The sequence below is a fragment of the Myotis myotis genome, unplaced genomic scaffold (genome assembly GCF_014108235.1).
Source record: "Myotis myotis isolate mMyoMyo1 unplaced genomic scaffold, mMyoMyo1.p scaffold_m19_p_3, whole genome shotgun sequence".
Lineage (NCBI taxonomy): Eukaryota > Metazoa > Chordata > Mammalia > Chiroptera > Vespertilionidae > Myotis > Myotis myotis.
The window spans coordinates 92,027,517-92,047,170 of NW_023416335.1; the positions used below are offsets into that span (position 1 = coordinate 92,027,517).

Below are 19,654 nucleotides of genomic sequence, written 5' to 3' on the forward strand. Positions count from 1 at the left end.
TTGTTTATTTTCTTCTTAGTTTTCCTTTGCCCTAGGACAGTGGTTCTCAACCTTCCTAATGCCGCGACCCTTTTATACAGTTCCTCATGTTGTGGTGAACCCCAATTTCACTGTTACAAATTGAACATAATTAAAGCATAGTGATTAATCACAAAAACAATATGTAATATATATGTGTTTTCCGATGGTCTTAGGCGACCCCTGTGAAAGGGTCGTTTGACCCCCAAAGGGGTCGCGACCCACAGGTTGAGAACCGCTGCCCTAGGAGCTGTGTTGTCAAATATTCTGCTACTTGAGATGTCTGAGATTTTACCACCTACGTTTTCTTCTAAGATTTTTATGGTTCCATGACTTACATTTAAGTCTTTTATCCATTTTGAGTTTATTCTTGGATATGGTGTAAGTTGGTGGTCTAGTTTCATCATTTGCATGTGGCTGTCCAATTTTCCCAACACCATTTGTTGAAGAGACTATCTTTACTCCACTGTAGGTTCTTGCCTCCTTTGTCAAATATTAATTGAGCCCTGACTGGTTGGGCTCAGTGGATAGAGCACCAGCCTGCAGACTGAAAGGTCCCAGGTTCGATTCCGTCCAAGGGCATGTACTTTGCTTGCGGGCACATCCCCAGTAGGAGGTGTGCAAGAGGCAGCTGATCGATGTTTCTCTCTCATCGATGTTTCTAACTCTCTATCCCTCTCTTCCTCTCTGTAAAAAATCAATAAATATATTTTTATTTTTTTATGTGTTTTTTTTATTTATTGCTTAAAGTATTACAAAAGGTATTACATATGTGTCCATTTTATCCCCCTGCCCTAGACAGTCCCCTAGCCTCCCCTATGCCCCAGTGTCTTATGAAAAATCAATAAATATATTTTTTAAAAAATTAATTGACCGTAATGGTGTGGGTCATTTTCTGGGGGGGGTCTCTGTTCTGATCCATTGCTCTATATACCTGTTCTTGTGCCAGTTCCGGGCTGTTTTGGTTACAATGGCTTTGTAGTATAGTTTAATATCTGGTATTGTGATTATTCCAACTTTGTTCTTCTTTCTTAAGTTTGCTGCAGCTATTCAGGGTCCTTTATGGTTCCATATAAAGTTTTGGAGTATTTGTTCTAGTTCTGTGAAGTATGCCATTGTTATTTTAATAGATTGAGTTGAATTTGTAGATTACTTTGGATAGTATAGACATTTTGATGATGTTAATTCTTCCAATCCATGAACATGGTATACGTTTCCATTTGTTTGTATTTTCCTCTATTTCTTTATCCAATGTCCTATAGTTTTCCAGGTACAGATCTTTTACCTCCTTGTTTAAGTTTATTCCTTGCTATCTTATTTTTGTTATTGCAATGGTAAATGGGATTTTTTTTAAGTTTCTCTTTCTGAGGGTTCATTATTGGTGTATAAAAATGCAATTGTAGCCCTAACTGGTTTGGCTCAGTGGATAGAGCGTCGGCCTGCAGACTGAAAGGTTCCACGTTCGATTCCGGTCAAGGGCATGTACCTTGGTTGCGGCTACATCCCCAGTAGGAGGTGTGCAGGAGGCAGCTCATCGATGTTTCTAACTCTCTATCCCTCTCCCTTCTTCTCTATAAAAAATCAATAAAATATATTAAAAAAATAAAAATGCCATTGTATCCTGCTACCTTGCTGAATTTATTTATTTATTTATTTATTTATTTTAATCTAAATTCTTTATTGTTTAAAGTATTACATGAATCTCCTTTTTCTCCCATTGACCTCTCCCTGGCCACTCCCACCTCCCAGCACATGCCCTCACCACCCTACTGTCTGTGTCCATTGGTTATGCTCATATGCATGCATACAACAAGTCTTTTGGTTGATCTCTTACCCCACCTCCCCTCCCCTGCCCTGTTAGTCACTTAATAGCAATCTTGGTTATCAGATTGACTGTTCAGGGTATCACAGTACTTGTGTTCAAGTAACCCTTATTTTATGTATTAACCCTCTAAACTGCAAGAGTACTGATGTATATTAGCAGTTTGGATATGCCAGGGAGAAGTTATAAAATGCTTCCTTTAAGTGAAAAATATGTTTGTATAGAAAAAAATATAGTATATGTAGGGTTTGATACTATCTGCATTTTCAGGTATCTATTTGGGGACTTGGAATGTATCCCTGCAAATAAGGGGGGACAGCTATATTGCAAAAAATTAGAAAGCTATTTCTAATGTAGGGTGTGGACAAACAACCATTTAATAAGGAGATTAGTATGCGTGTGAAGCATGAACTACGAGAAATGTCTATTAGTTAAGCCACAAGGTTTATGGTATTTTGTTACAGCATCCTAAGCTGACTAAGACATATCTCCTTTGGGAAAATGTCTATTCAAGTTTTTTACCCATTTTTAAATTGGATTGTTTGTTTTGTTGTTGAGTTGTAGTTCTTTATATATTCTGAATATTAATCTCTTTTTTTAAAAATATATTTTATTGATTTTTTACAGAGAGGAAGGGAGAGGGATAGAGAGTTAGAAACATCGATGAGAGAGAAACATCGATCAGCTGCCTCCTGCACACCCCCAGTTGGGGATGTGCCCACAACCAAGGTACATGCCCTTGACCGGAATCGAACTTGGGACCCTTCAGTCCGCTGGCCAACGCTCTATCCACTGAGCCAAACCAGCCAGGGCTGAATATTAATCTCATTAGATATATGGTTTGCAGATATTTTCTTCTACTCTGTAGGTTACCTTTCACTCTGTTGATTTTTCTTCCGTTGCATAGAAGTTTTTGTTTGATATAGTCCTATCTACTTATTTTTGCTTTTGTCACCTGTGCTTTGCTATCTTATCCAAGAAATTACTGTAAAATCAATGTCATGAAGCTCTTTCCCTGTGTTTTATTTTAGGAATTTTATAGTTTCAGGTCTTACATGTCTTTAATCCATTTTGACTTAATTTTTGAATATGGTATAAGGTAAAGGTCCTACTTCATTATTTTACATGCGAATATCCAGCCTTTCCAACACCATCTGTTGAAGAGACTGTCTTTTACCCATTGTGCAGCCTTTGTCACCTTTGTTCAAGACCAGTTGACATGACCAGTACATGAGGGTTTATTTCTGGGTTCTCTACTCTGTTTTATTGTTCTGTATATCTGTTTTTATGGCAGAACTGTACTCTTTTGATTGCTATAGTTTTGTAATATATTTTGAGATGAGGAAGGATGAGACCTCCAGCTTCGTTTTCTTTCTCAAGATTATTTTGGCTATTCAGGGTCCTCTGAGAGTGAGTTTTAGGATTTTTTTTCCTTTCTGCTTTTGCAAAAACAACAACAACAACAAAAAACCGAAGGAGGGGGAATGGGAAAAGATTTTATTGGGGAAAAATAGCATTGGGGTTATAGTGGGGATTGCATTGAATCTGTAAATTGCTTTAGGTAGTATTGGACATTTTAACAAAATTAGACCTCTCAATCAATGAACACAGGATGTCTTTCTATTTGTATCTTCTTCAGTTTCATTCAGCAATGTTTCATAGTTTTCAGTGTATAAGTCTTTCATTTCCTTGGTTAAGTTTATTCCTAATATTCTAGTCTTGTTTATGCTATTGTAAATGGATCATTTTCTTAATTTCCTTTTTGGATTATTTATTGTTAGTGTATAGAAAGCAAAACATTTTTATGTTGATTTTGTATCCTGTAACTGCTGAACGCATTTATTAGTTCTTAAATGGATTTTTTTGGTTCTTTAGGGTTTTCTATATATACTAATAGATCATGTCATCTATAAATAGTAATTTTTCTTTTTCCTTTCTTGTTTGGATGCCTTTTATTTTCTTTCTTGCTTGGTAGCCCTGGTTAAGACTTTTAGTACTGTGTTGAATAAAGTGGAAAGAGTCGACATCCTTGCCTTTTTCTTGACCTGGGAAGGCAAGCTTTCAGTTATTCACCTTTGAGTATGATGTTTATTGTGAGGTTTTGTATATGGCCTTTATTATATTGAGGTAATTTCTTTCTAGTTTAAGTGTTTTTATGAAAGGGTGTTGAATTTTTTCTAATTATTTTCTGTATCAGTTAAGATTAACAGACTTAAGGTCATGTGGCTATTGACCTTGAGTCTGTTAATGTGCTTTACATCAGTTTTTGTATGTTGTATCATCCTTGCATTCAAGGAATAAATCCCATTTGATCATAATGTATAATTCTTTTAATGTGTTGCTAAATTTGGTTGGCTAGTATTTTGTAGAGAGTTTTTGCATCAGTATTTATCAGGATATTGGTTAGTACAACTTTGGTGAGCGTTGTCTTTCTGTCTGCAGTATTACAAGTTCTCTGGTGCTGTCACAAGCTCCTGAGATCTTTTTTGTACTCAGTGGCACCCCAGCCATTCAGAGTATGCAGGTTTTTAGTTAACTCTCTAAGTCAGGTGAGACTGAAACCAGTTTTTTGAACATCCCTCTGAAAAGCAGTAATTATGGATGCACATTCTGCTTTCTCTTTCCCTCTCAAGAGAGAAGCCCAGCATGGGGCTGTTTCTCCTATCTTGAGCTATTTTTACTTGTTGAGGTTAAGAGGGTTGTGGGACAACATGCTGACCTAGATGAAATGAAACAGCTTTCATACTTGTTTCATTGCAATTGAACTTGCTGATCTACAACTTCCCGACTCGTTTCTGGTAGTCTTACCCAGTATAAAGGCTACTAATATATTTAGATCACATATTGTTGTAAAGTTAGTGTTTCTGTAGGAGAGCAAGGTCTGGGGGTTCTTATTCTGCCATCTTGCTGATCCTGATGTGAGTTTTCTTGGGTGACTTTATTAAGTAGACGCAATTGATTAAATCATTGGCCACTTAGTTAAACTTAATATCCAGGCCCTTTCCTTCCCATAAGGGTGAGCTGATATGTAACTCAAAGCTCCAACACTCTAATTACATTGTTGGTCTTTCTGGCCTGACCAGCACCCAACTGAATCACCTTTGTATTAGGAACCCACCTGTGTCACCTCATTAGCATAAACTCTCAGATGCAGTGGAGGGTTTGCAGCTTTGGGCAAACTACGGCCCGCGGGCTGGTTCCGCCCGTTCGGCTGTTCTATCCAGCCCGTGGAGCCAAAAGAGCGGAGGGTTCTCTTGCTCTCCCTTCCGCTCGTTCACCAGCAGCAGTGTTAACATGTATTAGTTCACACAAACACTCCATCCATGCTTTTGTTCCGGCCCTCCGGTCCAGTTTAAGAACCCGTTGTGGCCCTCGAGTCAAAAAGTTTGCCCACCCCTGGTGTTACAGAAAAACTGGACCAGAACCAAACAGCGCTCTGAGAGTTTGGAGTTACATTTTATTCACCGTGGCGGGCTCAGGGAAATGAATCCAAATCTAAGCAAAGCTACAAGCAGAACTTCCCTTTTTATAGAAGAGCCAGCCCTTTGTGTGCTTGCTGGCGGCGGCCTTGAAAACTATACAGTTCTATCCAATTAAAAAATGCACCTGGCATGGCATTGGGTGTATCTAGTCTCTGGCCTACAAGGTCAGATAGCTAAGTTTATCTCCCTCACTATTCAAGCAGGCTAGAAAGCAAAGTTACTTTTTCAGAATAAGAGGCCATCTAAAGAATAGCAGAGAACTCCAAACAGTAGTTTTACAGAATAGGGGTTTTCCTTCACATTCCCCCCCCCCTCCTTGTTTTACAAGCTTTTCAGCCTTGTGGTACAACAACCACGTGATGTTAAGGTGAACAGGGGCGTTGATCGATTTTTTACTACTTCCTGCTGAAAAAGGGCAACGTCCAAGGGTTTAACATCCCATTTCTTCCTCTTGGAGAGGTTTGTAGGGAATTCTTCTGGCTTGTAGGACCATTTGAAGTTTAAAGGCATCTAGACTTGATGAGATAAAGCAAGTTAACAGAATTAGAAGACATGGTCCTAGGATTATGGCCATGAGTAGCATTAACAGTTGTCCTGTCAATGGAAGGAGCTATTTCCAGATCCCCCTCCCCCCCCATGCAGTCCAGGTTTTAGATAACTTCTGTTTTATTCATCTTGTTTTTTTTTGTTGTTGTTTTTTTTTTTATGTAGGAAGCAGTAATTTTATGGTGCTCTGTATTCCAGGAAGGGCAGAAGAGTTCTCCTCCTGGGACTAGCCTCGGGTTCCTGCGGCACTCATAAAAAGACAAAATGAGAATTACTAGAAAGCTAAAAACAATGATTATCCAGAAATACCAGAGCATTTTGCCCTTAAGAGAAGATAAGAAACAAAGTGTAAGGAAGAATTCAGCAGGGTGTTCTCTGAATCCTTTGGAGCAGGTTGATTAGCCAGGTCTGTTGTCTTCTTGAGGGTATTCTGCAGCGGGTGTGTCTGGTCAGAGGTCACCTTCCAGTCAGGCTCCTTGCTGTCCTGGGCACAGAAGGAGCTGGGCTTGTGACCTGGAAGAGACAAACTATAACAAATGGTCTGGTGGAAGGGAAAGAAAACATTTCAGTTTTAACAACCTCTATTGAAATAGGATTTTTCTCCTTAAAATTTCTCTAAGGTTATTAAAAAGCCAAATTAAGACTAATTTATCTGCTGTATTCAATTTGGCCTGATGTTTGCATAAACACAACAAGAATGGTAACTGACTACCTTTGCCGGAATTTCATGATTGAATCTTAATGTGCCCTGTAGGGCCAGGAAGCCAAGCCATCCAGTTGCCATCAGGCCTGCCTACAGTATCTGCTGAGTTAGGTGAATCCCTCACCTGTAGCAACTCCACCTGAGCCCACGCTCTAGGCTTTAAGGCCCATCTCAGTAGCCCTCCTACTTGTTGCAGCCCAGAGTGAGTGGGGGTTCCGCAGGGATGCAGAGGCGTCCTTATTGCTCCCCTTCTACTCTGACCAACTGCCAGTGATGGTAGGGCATGGGCCTGACGTTCCAGCGCCAGCCATCTTCAGGGCTCCCAAGCAGGATACCAGGCTTTTCCCGTGGCACTCTTATTGGCTTCAAGTCTTCAGAGCCCAGACAGGTCTTTTTAAAACATGATACTCTGGTCAAAGTTTTCCGTTAATAAAACCACTATTAGGAATCAGTCTTATTGAATCTATGCAAAGAAATGTATTGCCATGATTTATTAAGCATTGTTAAATTTCAGAGGAATTATATAAGGAGAAAAACATACTGACCTGATATGCTCCAAGATTTCCTGATTTTCCTTGTCAGTCCCTTTTCATGGACTTTTCAGAGTAATATAACTGTCTTCAAATGGAAAGAAGAAATTTACAATATGTCTATATTCAAATAGATAGTTATAGCTCCCCCTGTAGTAGGGCTCCCCTCACTTGACTTGTTTTCTCAGAATGGACTAAAGGAGTTCTATTTTCTTACAGGGTCTCACATGTCACAGGATTTTACAGGGTCTGTAATTCCTGTAACAGAGGGCTACTATTTATCCTTTTACTACTTCCTTCTGTTTTAAACAGGCCTTCCCCAGTTTTCTACAGTTGAGGTTTGTACCACCCCTGACATGGGCATGGTCACACAGGCCTGCAAGACAGTATACAGGCTGCCAATTGTTAACTGTCTCTTAATAGAGACCAAAATCTGATGGGTATTCTTCTTTGCCCAGTTGGGCACCTGCCCTCTTGGCAGCTAGACATCCTTTACTTTTGGGGTTCACCCCACATAGTCCCTTTCCAGGACAGTTAACATATGGCCATAACAATGGCCTTTAGTATGGGAAACTGAACACTTGCCAGTTACTTCCAAAGACTACCAAGGACTGTAGACCAACACAGGTCTACAGCAACTGCTGATAGCTACATTCAAACCTGCAAAAGAATCAAAGGTTAATACAACATATTAATACAATGAAACATAATATTGACAGCATGGCCGCTTCAGGAGCCAAATCTCATGCTACCAAACATGACACATGGTAGGTTTATATAAATACCTTTGAGGGAGGGCAACTAAAGTTTACTGTTGACTCTTTCTACACAAAACAAAACTGTTCTGGGCTTTCTGGAGTCATGTTTATGAGAAGAAGGCATCAGCCAAGTCCATCACGTAGGCCATTGCTCTAATGCCATACAGGGTGATTCATGCTCTTGGCTGGAACCAGCACCTGGGAATGTAGCAGGGGAGTCATCTTGCTCAGTTCTCTGCAAGCCACAGTCAGGGCTTGTGTGCGGCAGTTATTCTTCTCCTCTCTAGTTGCAAACACAGTCTGAATAATCTCCATAAAATGCATTCTGCCAAAACCGGTTTGGCTCAGTGGATAGAGCGTCGGCCTGTGGACTGAAAGGTCCCAGGTTCGATTCCAGTCAAGGGCATGTACCTGGGTTGCGGGCACATCCCCAGTAGGGGATGTGCTGGAGGCAGCTGATCTATGTTTCTCTCTCATCGATGTTTCTAACTCTCTATCTCTCTCCCTTCCCCTCTGTAAAAAAAAAAAAAAAAAAAATGCATTCTGGCATAGGAGAAAGTTGTTTGCTGCACAGAGGCAGCTAACCTCTACACAACTGGGCTCGGACATCTGCCCAGCAAACTGCAGTCTATAAGTTCAATATGCAGCCTCCAGTTCTCCTAACCCAAGGAGGTTTCGGCCAGTCTCTGAATCAGACTCCTCCTCTCTTGGAGAATTTCAAAGTCCTGATGGCTCCCAGGTCCAGGGAGAGTGCTCTTTTCTTTGCCTTTTTGTTAACCCTGTTTATTAGTTACAGGGCCCTGCTATCCTTGACTTTCCACCAGTCCCCTTTGTGGCAGAGTAGCAACCAGGCCTCTTCCAAGGGAGTGCACTGGAAGGGGATATTAGCCCCTCCTCTTCCAGCAGCAATAGGTACTGAACCCTTTCAGTACATTTGCAAACAGGGAGCTTTCGCTAGCTCTATCTGCAGCTTTTTCTACTTCTCTTGCTGCTGCTGCTTCTTTCAGGGCAGCGGGCAGCTCAGGCATCCAGCCCCCCTTCTTTGACCTGGCTCTCAGGGGCTGAGTCTGCCTAGCAAACAGTTCTGAACTTCTAAATCACCAGGGCGGCTGCGGATTTCAGGTCTGTTTCTCCTCCGCTTTTTTCCTGGGAGTTTAGTTGTTTTTAATGTATTAGAATTTTTTTATTCTTAGAAACGTTAATCTTTTAATGATTATCAAAAGTGAACAGTCAGTAATTTTAGATTAATATTTATGAAGACATTTTAAAGTACTTTTACTCTTAAGATATATCTAGACCTTTTGTAATAAAACTAAGAACAGGTATCGGTTTAATTTAGCATTGGAAGGGTTAAAAGAATAAACCAGGGCAGAGAAAGACTGTGCTTACAGAAAACTTGTTGTGACCTTGAAGTTAGTTGATAATGCACCTGCTAGCAGTCTGCAGCCAGTAACACCCCCCTTCTTTGTCTCAGCCCAAGCCCGTTTTTTTTCCTTTTGATTTCTCCGACCAATTTCCCTGTCCTCCAGCCCAGTTGTTTGTCTCCCTTTAAACAGTGGGAGTTTCAAAGAAAACTATAGACTGCTCCTATAGAGCCCTCCCTCCCGGAGGCTGGGGTCCGACCTGTGGGGAATCATGACTCTTAGTCGGCCTGGAAAGATAATGGGTGCATAGGGAGGTTTTTTGCAGACAGAGAGCCTGGAGACCACTTGAAATCCAGTTACAGATGCTTTCAGAATTGGGATGAGGGAAAGACCAGGTTATATCCCCTATGAGGATTTTAATAAATAACTGAAAACGGAAAGTCAAATAAAACATATAATCACAAAGACAAAGACAACAGACCACACGAGACACACAATCAGGGGTTAACGGGGTCTATAGATAGTTAATAATAACTTTAGCCTTAGGTGGCTCATGTTGGACTATGATGTCACAGGCAAGGTCAGGGCCAATAAATCTCTCCGTCCTGCAGAGCTGTAAGCCCTTTGTGTCCACTAAAGAGATAAGAAAACCATAAATAACAAGTTCTTTGAAATTTACTACTTTGTTAATTTGCTAAGAAAACAGTTAACTTGAAAAGACTTCTCTCTTGCTTTTTTTTTTTTTTTACAAGCAATCTTGGAACCTAGCCAGCCTTTATTTTAGCCTTTAAATTTACCCTAGCATTTTAAAATTTCAATTTAATACAGCGAATTTACAATCCAGGTAAGAGCAACTGATAGAAAGTTTTGTTAGCGAAGTAGGCTGATTCCTTCTGTAATGGCGAGCAAAAGACTCTGAGAACTATTAGAGACTCTTGCAGCCCATCGCAGGTCAGGTCCAAACATTCAACCAGATGAATTAACAGAAATGCAAAATAAATCAAAGTAGTTTTCACTTCACACAGACCAGTAATGAGCAGCCAAAATAGACAAGCACTTATATTCACACTCTCTCAGTAGACTAGCCCAGACTGGAGCTGAGCAGATAAACAAAACAATGCCCAACTCCCCAAATGGGTGTGGGGGCACTCCTGGCACCCATGTCCCAGAACAGAATTCTCGACCAACGTCTTGGTGAGAACCTACCGGAGGAGTTAAGACTGCGTCCAGTCCCCCTTCTCGGTAGCAAATTGGCTAGTCCTACACAAACAAACAGCTGTTCATTCAGAGTTTAAACAAATTTCCAAATTCAAATAAATTCCAAATTTTAAATTCAAACAAATTCCAAATTCCAAACAAATTCCAAATTTCAAACAAATTCCAAATTCCAAATTCCAAACAAATCCCCAATTCCTAAGGGAGCTCTGTGGCTTCCTGGGAGGTGATCAAGCTCCCCTTCCACTCATTCCGAGTGGGCCAAATGGTAGGGGATTGGGGCCCCTACCTTATTAATTCTTTTGACAGGTCCCAAGGTGTGTCCGTCCACGCTCTCCAGATGCCAGCCGGGTCCTGGGCTGAGGTCCGGGAGTGCCCAGAGTTCCCCCGGTTCAATTCTGCTAAATTAGCAGAGCGGCGCCTCCCGGGGGCCTATCCAGCTCCCCCGGTCCTCAAACCCAGTCCACACCAGAGGCCAAGAGGCCATAATGGGTGGTTCCCCGGTCTTCCCGAAATGTCAGGGAACCAATTATGTTATAGAAAAACCGGACCAGAACCAAACAGCGCTCTGAGAGTTTGGAGTTACATTTTATTCACCGCGGCGGGCTCAGGGAAATGAATCCAAATCTAAGCAAAGCTACAAGCAGAACTTCCCTTTTTATAGAAGAGCCAGCCCTTTGTGTGCTTGCTGGCGGCGGCCTTGAAAACTATACAGTTCTATCCAATTAAAAAATGCACCTGGCATGGCATTGGGTGTATCTAGTCTCTGGCCTACAAGGTCAGATAGCTAAGTTTATCTCCCTCACTATTCAAGCAGGCTAGAAAGCAAAGTTACTTTTTCAGAATAAGAGGCCGTCTAAAGAATAGCAGAGAACTCCAAACAGTAGTTTTACAGAATAGGTGTTTTCCTTCACACTGGTAGAGGTTGCTTCTCAGACACTGGGGACAAAGGCCAGCCAGTTTTTATTTTACACATGTATATTGAAATCTAATAACATAGTATAAAATTTAAAAGGCACAAAAAATGTGAAGAAAATAAAAATTTTTCACACACCCTGTTCCTCAGTTTTTCTCCTTGGAGGCTGGTACTTTTTTCTCTAAATCATTTCCCCCCTACATAATCATTAAATCTCTTAAAATGTAATGGATATTTTTCTTCCCCTTTGGCTATTGACTTATTTTGCGGATTTGACGGACTGCTTTGTTTTCTAAATAGTAATGACTAAAATACTATTCCTCTCCTTTACATTATATCTTGAAATGAGTTTGTTACTGAAATACTGGGTGCTGGGATAGAAAAGTGAAATTAGTTTCTCTTTTTTTTCTTTTTCTTTTTATTAAAGCAATACTTTTTTCTGGATTAAGAATAATAATATGTTCATGCCTTGGCAATTAGAGCATCACCTCACCATCATCTCCCCCCTCCACACCGAAGGGCCACCAGTTCGATTCCTGGTCAAGGACATGTACCTACGTTGCATATTCAGTCCCCAGCCCCATTCAGGGCACATGTAGGAGGCAACCAGCCGATGTGTCTCTCTCACATTGATGTGTGTGTGTCTGTCTCTCTCTCTCTCTCTCTTTTTCTCCCACCCAACTCCCTCCCTTCTACTCTTTTTAAAAAAATACCAATGGAAAAAATATCCTCCAGTGAGGATAAACAACAAAAAAAATAGTATGTTCATCAATGCAATTCCTGTCAAGATATCAATGGCATAGTTTATAGAACTAGAAAAAATATTCCAAAAATTTATATGGAACCACAAAAGACCCCAAATAGCCACAATTTTTTAAAATATATATATTTTTTTATTGATTTCAGAGAGGAAGGAAGAGGGAGAGAGAGATAGAAACATCCATGATGAGAGAGAATCATTGATCAGCTGCCTCCTACAAGTCCCCCACTAGGGATTGAGCCCACAACACAGGCACATGTCCTTGACTGAAATCGAAACCGGGACCCTTTAGTTTTCAGGCTGAAGCTCTATCCATGAGCCAAACTGGCCAGGGCCACAATAATCTTGAGAAAGAAGAACAGAGTTGGAAAAATCATGCTATCTGTTATTAAACTATACTACAAGGCCATAGTAATCAAACATCATGGCATAACAACAGACATATAGGTCAGTGGAACAAAGGAGGCAAAAAATACACTGAAATAATAGTCTATTCAATACATGGTACTGGAAAAATTGGACATATATATTGGACATGCAAAAAAAATGAAACTAGACCACCTTACACCATACATAAGAATGAAATTGATTAAAGACTAGCCTGGCTGGTATGACTCAGTAATTGAGCATCTACCCATGAACCAAGAAGTCATCAGTTCAATTCCTGGTCAGGACATACGCCCAGGTTGCGGACTTGATCCCCAGTGGGGCATGTGCAGGAGGCAGCCAATTGATTTTTCTCTCTCATCAATGTTTCTATCTCCCTATCTTTCTCCCTTCCTCTCTCTCTAAAAAGTCAATAAAAACATATTTTTAAAAGTATGTTAGACATGAAACCAGAAAAAATCCTGGAAGAAAACATAGGCAGTAAAATCTCAGACATTTCTCATAGCAATATGTTTTTCTGATATATCTCGTCAGGTAAGGGAAACAAAAACAAAAAAAATGAACAAATGGGACTACATCAAACAAAAGATTTTGTACAGCAAAGGAAACCATCAACAAAATGAAAAGACAACCCACTGAATGGTAGAACATATTTGCCAGTGATATATCTCATAAGGGATTAATATCTAAAATTTATAAAGAACTTATAAAACTCTACATCAAAAAAACCCCCAAACAATCCAATTAAAAAATGGGCAGAGGTCCTGAATAAACACTTCTCCAAAGAGGACATACAGATGTCCAATAGACATATGAAAAGAAGCTCAGTGTCATTAATCATCAGAGAAATGAAAACCACAAGATATAACCTTACACTTGTCAGAATGGCTATCAATAAATGCACAAACAAGTGTGGCGAAGTTGTGGAGAAAAGGGAACCCTTGTGCATTGTTGGTGGGAATGTAGATTGGTTCAGCCACTGTAGAAAGCAGTATGGAGTTGCCTCAGAAAATTTTAAATGGAACTGCCTTATGACCCACAAGTTTCATTTCTGGGAAACATTTGCACCCCTATGTTCATTGGAGTGTTATTTACAGCTAGAGGCCTGGTACATGAAATTTGTGCACTTGGAGGAGGAGCATCCTCTCAGCCTGGCCTTCGCCCTCTCACAGCCCAGGAGCCTCAGGGGATATTCCATGGGGAGCAGGCCTAAGCCGTCAGTTGGACATCATTAGCGCTGCCGTGGAGGCGGGACAGGTTCCTGCCTCCGCTGCTGCGCTTGCCAGCCATGAGCCCAGCTTCTGGCTGAGTGGCGCTCCCCCTGTGGAAGCGCACTGACCACCAGGGGACAGCTCCTGCATTGAGCGTCTGCCCCCTGGTGGTCAGAGCGCGTCATAGCGACCGGTCATTTCACCGTTCGGTCTATTTGCATATTAGCCTTTTATTACATATTAGAGGCCCGGTGCACAAAAATTTGTGCACTCGGTGGGAGAGGTGGGGTCCCTCAGCCCAGCCTGTGCCCTCTCACAGTCTGGGACCCCTCAGGGGATGACCACCTGCTGGCCTAGGCCTGCTCCCCGGGGGATTGGGCCTAAGATGGCAATCAGACATCCCTCTGGCAGCCCTCGGGGTGTCCACTTGCCAGCGGGGAGCAGACTTAAGCTGCAGTCAGACATCCTTAGTGCTGCTGAGGAGGCAGGAGAGGCTCCCACCATCACCGCTATACTGGTAGCCATCAGCCTGGCTTGTGGCTGAGCAGAGCTCCCCCCTGTGGGAGTGCACTGACCACCAGAGGGCAGCTCCTGCTTTGAGCGTCTGCCCCCTAGTGGTCAGTGTGTGTCATAGTGACCAGTCATTCCCAGTCTTTCTGCTGTTAGGGTCAGTTTCCATATTACCCTTTTACTGTATAGGATAGAGGCCTGGTGCATGGGTGGGGGCTGGCTGGTTTGCCCTGAAGGGTGTCCCAGATCAGGGTGGGGGTCCCACTGGGGTGCCTGGCCAGCCTGGGTGAGGGGCTAATGGCTGTTTGCAGCTGGTCACACCCCTTTCAGAGTGGGGGTTCCCACTGGGGTGCCTGGCCAGCCTGGATGAGGGACTGATGGCTGTTTTCAGGCTGACCACACCCCTTTAGGGTGGGGGTCCTCACTGGGGTGCCTGGCCAGTCTGGGTGAGGGGCTGAGGACCGTTTTCAGGTTGGCGGGAGACTGAAGCTCCCAGCCTCTCCTTTTTTCTTTTTTTTTATTCTGGGATTTATTTACCTTCTATAATTGAAACATTGTTGCCGTCACTGGCGCTCCCAGCTCTGAGGCCGCGGCCCGCTGAAAGCAGGTATCTGGGGTTTGTTTAGCTTCTATAATTGAAACATTGTTGCTTTCAGGCTCAGAGCCAGGCCGCGGCAGGCCGGGAACCTTGGCTTCCTCCATCACTAGAGCAAGCAAGCCTCATGTTCACTTCAGCTGCGTGGCTGCCGGCCACCATCTTTGTTGGCAGTTAATTTGCATATTGCCCTGATTAGCCAATGGGAAGCGTAGCAGAGGTACTGTTAATTACCCTTTTTGTCTTTTATTAGATAGGACTAGAGGCCCGATGCACAAAATTTGTGCAAGGGTCTCGGTGCCCGCGGCGGCGGCCGGAGGCCCCTGCCACTGTGGCTTCGTCCAGAAAGACGTCTGGTCTAATTAGCATATTACACTTTTATTATTATAGACTAGAGGCCCGGTGCACAAAATTCATGAAGGGGGCGTCCCCTCAGCCCAGCCTGCACCCCCTCCAATCTGGGACCCCTCAGGGGATGTCTGATTGCCATTTTAGGCCCAATTCCAGGGATCGGGCCTAAACTGGCAGTCGGATATTCCTCTTACAATCCAGGACCGCTGGCTCCTAACCGCTCACTTGCCTGCATGCCTGATTGCCCCTAACGGCCTCTGCCTGCCTGCCTGATCACCCCTAACTGCCCCCCTGCTGGCTTCATCACCCCTAACCGCCTCTGCCTACTACTGGCCTGATCGCCCCTAACTGCCCCCCCTGCCAGTCTGGTCGCCCCTCACTGCTCCTCCTGCCAGCCTGGTCACCCATGCAGCCTGCTGTTCGGTCATTTGATCACCCCTTACTACCCCCCCTGCCAGCCTTGTTGTCCCATGCAGCCTGCTGTTCGGTCGTTTGGTCACCCCTTACTACCCCCCCAGCCGGCCTGGTCGCTCCACACAGCCTGGTGTTCAGTTGTTATGCGAGGGTGTCCCAACCAATTTGCATATTGCCCTTTTATTAGTATAGATAGCCAAGATTTGGAAGCAGCTCAAGTGTCCATCAGTAGATGAGTGTATAAAAAAGCTGTGGTACGTTTACACAATGGAATACTACTCTACCATAAAAAAGAAGGAAATCTTATCTTTTGTGAGCATGATGGACCTGAGAGCATTATGCTAAGTGAAATAAGCCAGTGAGAGAAAGAAAAGTACCATATTATTTCACTCACATGTGGAATCTAATAAACAAAATAGAAGTAGACTTATAGAGAATAGACCGACATCTGTCAGAAAGGAGGGATGTTGTGGGGCTGGGTGAAAAGGGTAAAGTGATTAAGAAAAAAAAATTAAAATAAAACCCCGAACTCATAGACAACAGTATGGTGAATACCAGAGGAAAGGGGGGCAGGTAAAAAAGGGAGGAATAAATGTCAATGGAAGGAGACTTAACTTCGGGTGGTGAACACACAATATAATGGACAGATCGTGCATTATAGAATTGTACACCTGAAACCTAGATAATTTTATTAACTAATGTCACCCCAATAAGTTCAGTTAAAAAATAAAGTTCAGGTACTGAGAGCCATTACTCTCTGTATGGGTGGATGAGTGAAAGATCAAATATGAATAAAATAAATAAATAAATAAAAAGGATAATAAGAAAATTTAGGTTAGGAAAAAAAGAATTCCCACTGGATACTCATAAGTAAATGGAACTGAAGGGACCACATACTTCATTTCTTTTCTCTTTATGATTCAAATCATCTCCTCCTGTTTAGACTATAGCTGGTTGAAACTAATATGTGACCAAAATATGTTAGATGATTAACACTAATAGAGGCCATAGGGAAATATTAACTATCTCAGCCAGGTTTTCCCATCATGCACAACCTGACCAATTATATAGCTTTGTTTCTGTCCAAAAGCACATCCCCTCTCTGTTCATTCCTATTCTGGTCAGAAACACAGAACAAACATTGGTCACTACAAAAGAAAAAGAAAAAAGAAGAAAGGAATAATATGTTCATTGTAAACAAAATTTGTGTGGAGGGGGCATAGCTGGTGTGGCTCAGTTGATTAAGCTCCAGGAGTTCGAAGTTCACTTCTCAGGTCAGAGCACATGCCCAGGTTGCAGGTTGCAGGCTTAATCCCCGGTAGGTAGCATGCAGGAGGCAACAATCATGTTTTTCTCCCCCTCTCCCTTCCTATCTCTGAAATCAATAAAAAACATTTTTTAAAAATTGTTGGGGGTGGGAATAGTGACATATGAAGTAACAAAAGTATTATCATTTATTGTTTTATTTGCCATGTTTTTTCTATTTATATGAATAGTGAGTGTGTGCACATTTAAACACACTTAATGTTAAAAAATATACCTGAGAATAACCTTTAGTAACATCCTTTAACCATTTCCTTATTTTTGCATAATAATATTATTTCTAGTTTTGTGCATAAATTAGCAAATCTATTAGATAATTTTGCCTTAAGTTTTTTTTCTTGATTGATTTTAAAAGACTTAACATTTGATTAATTAATATTTATATCTTCTTATATTGTTAATGGTAGTAGTCTGAGATATTCTTTAAGGTAGGTAGCTTTCTGTTTTATTGACTTATAAGCCTGGAGCTTATAAAATCTGGAACTTTAGTTTATTAGATTTGTTCATTATGATTTTTCAAAAATGCATAGGTTCTGTTTCACATATACATGTTTATATTAACTTGTTAGAAATTTTGTATATATTTTTAACCTTTTTCCCTCACAAAGAACTATTTTCTTTCTCTTCCTTTTCACTTCTTTTCTATAATTTCAGTTGAACATTTATTATAAGGGGCATTGTGCAGGAGATACTAAGATAAATTCTCACGAAATTTAAAAATAGGAATGGGGAGTGATAGATGCATAAGTCTCATAGTGTGCACATAGAGGTTTTAAAATTTTATTGACCGGTCCAAATAAAATCTAGATGTTTTAGCTGTTTCCTCTCCTCCTAGGGTCCTGTATTAATAGGAAGTTCTCAAGGTGGTGTCAACATTGAAGATGTTGCTGCAGAGACTCCTGAAGCCATAGTTAAAGAACCTATTGATATTGTAGAAGGCATCAAAAAGGAACAAGCTGTCCGGGTATGTTGCATTCCAAAAATTTCTAGCTTTTGATTAGGTAATTATAATACTTGAAGAAAGAGAACCTATTTTGTACAAGTGAAATTATTGACAAAAATTTTTTTTAATGTTTTAAGTGTCAAGGCATGTTAATATCTTGTTTGAAATGGAAACTTAAAGAGGTATCTACAATATTTTTCTTTATATCCTCCATAAATATCTCAGTATGTATCTTTAAAAGATAATTGCCATAACTAGTGGAACTAACAGTAATTCCTTAATATCATTACTTATCCTGTCATTCAAATTCCCTAATATCTCTCTTTTTTTTTCCACTTTGAGTGGGGATCCATATAAGGCCCTTCATTGGTATTGGTTAATGTTTCATAGGTTCTTATCTAATTTATAGGTTTCTTTTCCCTCACTCTCTCCATCTTTTTTCTTTCTTTTATTGAATAAACTAGTCTGGATATTATATCCCTATGGTGGCCTTTAACTGTTCCTCTCTCCCTTTTTCCCCCCTGATAATTGGAATGGTAGGGGTACTATCTTATATAAACCAAATAAATCAGTGGTTTTACTTTTATGGATGCTTTTAAGAATCTGATGAAAGTTATAGACTTTCTCTGTGTACACACATTCGTGATAATTCTGTTTACAATTTCACTAGTTTTCTGTACTGTTCTTGTGTGCTTCTTCCACCTGCCTTATGATGATTTGGGGTAAAAACTTTTTAACCATTTATTAATAGCTGCTACTTCAGTGATTAATGTTTGACTTCAGATGATTCGTGCTTATTTAAATAATAAATTAACAAGGTTTTTTATTACAATAATTTAATGTTGATTGGATATATGTGGCATTCCTGTAATAAAGAGACAAATTGCTTTCAGCTTGCACAGAAGATGGGATTTCCACCTAATGTTGTGGATTCTGCAGCAGAAAACATGGTCAAGCTTTACAACCTTTTTCTGAAATATGATGCAACCATGGTAGAAATAAATCCTATGGTAGAGGATTCAGATGGAGCTGGTAAAGTATCTTCTTTTATCAAACATTGATTACATATTTATCCACCTAGTGTGTGCTTTACTAAGGAAGTTGAAGTCATAAGGAAGTGAACTCATTCCTGTATAGAAGCTTATTTTATAATATTTATTTATCCTCACCTGAGGTTATTTTTTCCATTGATTTCTAGAGAGTGGAAGGGAGAGAGGGAGAGCGAGAAACATTGATGTGAAAGAGACACATCAATTGCTTGCCTCCCACATGAGCCCTTACCAGGGCTGGTGAATCTGCAACTGGAATACACACCCTTGACTGGGAATTGAACCCATGACCCTTTGGTCTGTGGGCCGATGCCCTAAGCAATGAACCAAACAGGCCAGGGCAGTTTTATAATAAATAGAATCAATGTAAACAAATATTATAGAGGCCCATTAAATCAAACACCTTAAATATATATTTAGGTACACACAGAGGGCGTAAAACTGCATTGTCCAATATGGTGGCCACCAGTATATTTGGGGATAAAATTAATTAAAATGATATAAAAATTAAAATAATTTCTCAGTCACACTATTCACATTTCAAGTGCTCAGTGTAGGCACATTGGTTACCATAATAGCACACATACAGAACATTTCTATCATTTCACAAAGTTCTTTGGGCAGTGCTGTTTGGAGTATACAGTGTCGTAGTAAATAAGTAGTTGTAGCTCTGGGGAATTAACCATCTTAATCTTCACAAATTTTAAATTTTAGAGACATCATAGATCTTTATTTTTAGCTACTAGAGAAGCAAGAT

The 19,654-nt window shown here is 40.9% G+C and overlaps 1 protein-coding gene across 1 annotated transcript in view; it reads left to right on the plus strand.

Moving 5' to 3' along the window:
• Positions 1–19,654, plus strand: part of SUCLA2 (succinate-CoA ligase ADP-forming subunit beta) — an 81,705-nt gene that overhangs the window by 19,275 nt on the left and 42,776 nt on the right. Inside the window, exons 5-6 of the mRNA XM_036298024.1 lie at positions 17,741–17,869; positions 18,742–18,880. Coding sequence (XP_036153917.1) covers positions 17,741–17,869; positions 18,742–18,880 — 268 coding nt within the window. The remainder of the gene's footprint in view (positions 1–17,740; positions 17,870–18,741; positions 18,881–19,654) is intronic.